General features: G+C 44.6%; 1 gene segment (V, D, J or C); it reads right to left on the bottom strand.

The window, feature by feature from the left end:
* Positions 1 to 3773: 3773 nt before the first annotated feature.
* Positions 3774 to 4296, bottom strand: LOC103162452. The segment is given in 2 exon segments: positions 3774 to 4117; positions 4221 to 4296. Coding segments are annotated over 2 exon segments (390 nt in total).
* Between the last annotated feature and the right edge of the window lie 562 nt (positions 4297 to 4858).

Below are 4858 nucleotides of genomic sequence, written 5' to 3'. Positions count from 1 at the left end.
GGAGAAACAGGAGGGGCCTATTTATCCCCTCCACTCCTCCTCCAGTGGCAGGATGTAATCCACTGGCAAGGAGGGACGCCAATAAGGTGTCCGATAAGATAAGTCTTATAAAATATATAGATATATGATAATTGAGACTGAACTAACAGATGAGAATCCTAGTCATAAGCCAAGCAGCTTTGAATCTAATACAAGTTTCTGTGTATTCATTTGGGCCTAACTCGGGCAGGCAGCTGGCTTAAAGCTCACACGTGGCAGTGGGGCTCAGGCGACATTTGGCAGAAAGATTTATCGTAACAAACCCCACATCTGAGAGGGCTGATTTCCAAAATATACAGTGAACTCAAGATGCTAGCCACCAAAACACCAAACAATGAAATTAATAAGTAGGGTGCAGAACTAAATAGATATTTCTCAACAGAGCAATCTAAAGTCACTGAAAGAGACTTAAGAAAGTGCTCAACATCTTAGCCATCAGGGAAATGCAACTCAAACCAACTCTGAGATACCATCTTACACTGGCCAGAATGGCTAAAATCAAAAACACCAATGACAGTCTATGCTGGAGAGGATATGGAGAAAAATGAACACTGCTCCATTGCTGGTGGGAGTGCAAACTTGTAAGACCACTTTGGAAATCAGTATGGTGGTTTCTCAGGAAAATGGGAATCAGTCTACCCAAGAACCAGCAATTTCTCTCTTGGGCATATACCCAAATAATGCACATTCATACAACAAGGACTTCTGTTCATCTATGTTCATAACAGCGTTGTTTGTAATAGCTAGAACCTGCAAGCAACCTAGGTGCCCCTCATCGGAAGAATGGATACAGAAAATGTGGTAGATTTTCACAATGGAATGATTACCACTCAGCAGAAAAAGAGCAATGGAACCTTGAAATTCGCAGGCAAATGAATATAACTAGAAGAAACCATCCTGAGTGAGGTAACCCAGTCACAAAAAGAAAAACATAATATGTACTTACTCATATATTAATTTTAGACAGAGCACAGGATTACCAGGCTACAATCCACACTGACAGAGAAGCTAGGACACAAGGAGAACTGTAAGAGAAGAATGCATGCCCCACCCCCACGCCCTAACCCTCTCCCCCAGTAAAGGGGAAGGGGATAGAATTTCTTGGGCTAATTGGGAGCATGAGGGTAGGGGAGAGAAAGCTGGGAGATTGAGAGAGAGATTAGAGGAGGGGAGTGGAGGAAATGGGGGAGCAGGCAGGTTAAGTCGTGGGAAGAATAGAGGAGAGCATGATGAGAGATACCATAGCATAGGGAGCCATTATAGTTTCAAGGAGAGATCTGGCACTAGGGAGATTTCCGGAGATCAACAAGGACACCAATTGACAATGTAAGCAACAGTGGAAAGGCTACCCTAAATTCCCTTCCGCTATAATGAGACTGATAACTATCTTATATGCTATCCTAGAGCCTTCATCCAGTGGCTGATGGAAGCAGAGGCAGACATCCACCGCTAAACACTGATCCCCACTTCTGGAATCCAGTTGCTGAGAGGGAGGAGTAAAGAGCAAAGGGGACAAGACCAGGCTGGTGAAACCCACAGAAACAGCCGACCTGAACAAGGGGGAGCCCATGGACCCCAGACTAACATCTGGGAGGCCAGCACAGGACTGACCCAGACCCCTGCACATGGATGTCAATGAGGAGGCCTATGAACTCTGTGGGGCCTCTGGCTGTAGATCAGGATTTATCCTGTTGTGAGAAAGGACTTTAGGAGCCCATTCTACATGGAGGGATGCTCTCTCAGCCTGGACACAAGGGGACAGATGGGGCGGGGTTAGCCACTGCCCAGGATGGTATGACAGACTTTGGGGATCACCCATGGAGGGCCTCATCCTCCCTGGGGAGCATATGGGGGTGAGTTTTGAGAGGAGTTGAGGAAGAGGGAGAGGGATTGACTGTGAAGCAGGCTTGTTTCTAATTTGAATTAATGAAGAAATTCTTTGGAAAATATATTAATACATTTTCTTAAATTGCATTTATTCCTTACTCTGTTAAACATTTCAACACACACATGAACTGCTTGACCTGCCATCTGTCTATTCTGTCATGTGGAAAGCTTTCACTTGTTATCACCACAGAAATCATATTGTCTTGTAGTATTTTCATTTTGTGTAAGTGACACTTGATTTCTTCTTGTCACTATTTTTAATATAAATGTCTATAACAAACTTTCACAAGTCTCTGGTGGGGCCAGAATCTACCTCTTCAGAGATCTTTCACAACACCACAAGCCACTAAGCACAATGTGTCTTTGTCAACTGTGTGGCAGAAGCTAAGCTGTCTGCAGAGCACAGGGGGTAGTGCAGAGATTCAAAGGTGTTGAGTCTTTCTCTACTGCAAATGAGGACTCTTCCACCTTTTCACCATGAGCAAGGAGTTACTTAATGATGGATGTGTGCAGTTCATGAATGGGCTTCCCTGTTGTCCACAGATTCAGGAATGAAATTATGTAGATGTTAAACACATGTTTTGTGAATGAAAGCTCTTCCCACACAAATACTGTTCAGTGAAAATGTTTGATTTCTACTGATAATGAGGTGATGATGGGAAAATAAGAAACTATTTTCTCCTTTTCTGTGAGGTAGGGTTAGTGTGGGGGCTCCTGGAGAGAGGTCACCTGGAGCAGAACTTTCCTGAGGCAAGGCTCAGTTGCAGGTGGGCAATTATCAGGACGAAAGACAACTCACCTCACAGAGACCAGGGCACTGAGTCCTAGAGTTCAGTGCTCAGCAGGAAATCTATCTGTCAAGGTCCACAAACTGGCTCAAGATGGAGGAACGGAATAACATCATAAATAGTTATTCTACAGAATATTAATATTTTGACATAGCAGACATATCCCCAGTTTAACCAAGACTCTCTTAATTTTTAAGATTCTATGAAAAACACAGAAGAAAAAGTCAGGAAAGCTGGGACAGACAATTTTCCTACAACCGTCCCCAATGGGCACAGGAACTGCAGCCTGAGCCTCGGCTGAGTCTAATGTGAGCGGCTCCCATCAGTGTTGAGAACTGAGGTCAGAGGTTGTTCCAGAGGAACAAACTCTAGTTGGATATATGATGAGGATGAAAGGTATTCATTAAGTAGCAGATAATGGCTCAGCTCTGTTACTGAGGTGCACAGTTCTCAGGAAAACAGACATATGTGAGACCTGTTAGGGTGTCCAGTCACACAGTGTGCCTTCTCTGAACTCCTGTAATAACAAACAATGACCTAGTCAGAATATCTTAGGAATTTAGGATTTCCCCTGAATTACACCAGGCAGAAGCCTCAACAACACCCAGGACCTTCACTAACATTTGATCTTGGTGACATCAGCAGCCATTTCTGTAGACAGGGGTGATTTTTAGCATTTAGTTCATTTAGAAAGTGTGTGTGTGTGTGTGACTCTGTGTGTGTGTGTGTGTGTGTGTGTGTGTGTGTGTGTGTGTGTGAGAGAGAGAGAGAGAGAGAGAGAGAGTTTCCATGCGTGCTTGCGTGCATGTGTGCGTGTGCGTGTGCGTGTGCATGTGTGTGTGTGTTTATGGAGGGAAAACAGAACTCTGTTTTTTCCTTCCTTACAGACAACAAGTGCAGAGAGCATTGTGGGAAAACATCAGATGGAGTGCCAGCTGAGACTGAGAACCCAGGAACACTCTGTTACATCTGCACCTGTTCCTGCAATGTGCTGGTTTGACATGTGCACAGTGCGCCCCCTGCTGGTCCTGAGCGCTCCTGCAGGGAGAGAGGTTTTTGTCAGGGTTCACACTGAAGTCCTCTCACTGTGTCTGCAGCACAGTAATAAATGGCGGTGTCCTCGGCTCTTAAGCTGTTGATTTGCAGGTAGAGGCTGCTTTTGGAGTCGTCTCTTGAGATGGTGAATCTGCCTTTCACGGACTCCGCATAATCTGTTGCATAATTATTATATTTATGTTCAATTACACCAATCCACTCCAGCCCCTTCCCTGGAGCCTGGCGGACCCAGTGCATGTAGTAACCACTGAAGGTGAATCCAGAGGCTGCACAAGAGAGTTTCAGGGACTTTCCAGGATGCATCAAGCCTCCCCCCGACTCTACCAGCTGCACCTCACATTGGACACCTGCAAACACAGAGAATCCTGTCAATAAATCTCACAAATATCCATTGTTTCTTTCACTCACAACCACTCACACCCTAGGCATCTCTTACTACAAATAAATTACCTTGTAAAAGCGCAACAAGGAAAACCCAGCTCAGTCTCATCTCCATGCTGAGTGTTGACTGCTCAGTGATGACCACAGAATGGGAGGACCTGTGAGTCCAGATCTGGGTACCTCTGTCAGAGCTGTAGGGTCAGGGCTGGTTTTCATGTGCAGAGGAGAACAAAATTTGCATGTCTTCCTGCTCTATCATAAGCTGAGGGATGTGACCTTAGATGACACAATAAATGGTACAGATGTCTGAGATGACATAAGGGACAACGTGGCATTTATAGCTTAGTGTCACTGATGATTCTGTGGACAGACTCAGTTGGTAGAAATCATATTTTCAAGGTTGAAGCTCTGTGTTCACCTCCACCACTGCATCGATAAAACAGTTGTGGAAGCAGGAAAATTTTATGCTTGGGTTATGCTTGGAATACATGAAACTGTGTCTAAAAATAGAAAGGTGTCAGGCAAAACTTTAAATTGTCTTATAGCCACTTGGCAGGTACCTTTCCAGTAATCAGAGTCCCCTTCCCATTCAATTCTGAGGCCTGACAAGGAAGATTCCCTGAGCTTCTGGTCAACCTCTACTTTCTAGTTGAGGGAACACAGGAGGATGTCTTATCAACTCACTGGTATTTCAAACACTATTTTAA

The sequence above is a fragment of the Cricetulus griseus genome, chromosome 5 (assembly GCF_003668045.3).
Source record: "Cricetulus griseus strain 17A/GY chromosome 5, alternate assembly CriGri-PICRH-1.0, whole genome shotgun sequence".
In the NCBI taxonomy this organism is placed as follows: domain Eukaryota; kingdom Metazoa; phylum Chordata; class Mammalia; order Rodentia; family Cricetidae; genus Cricetulus; species Cricetulus griseus.
The sequence above is the reverse complement of the archived record's forward strand: the minus strand, read 5'-3'. Positions and strand labels throughout refer to the sequence as shown.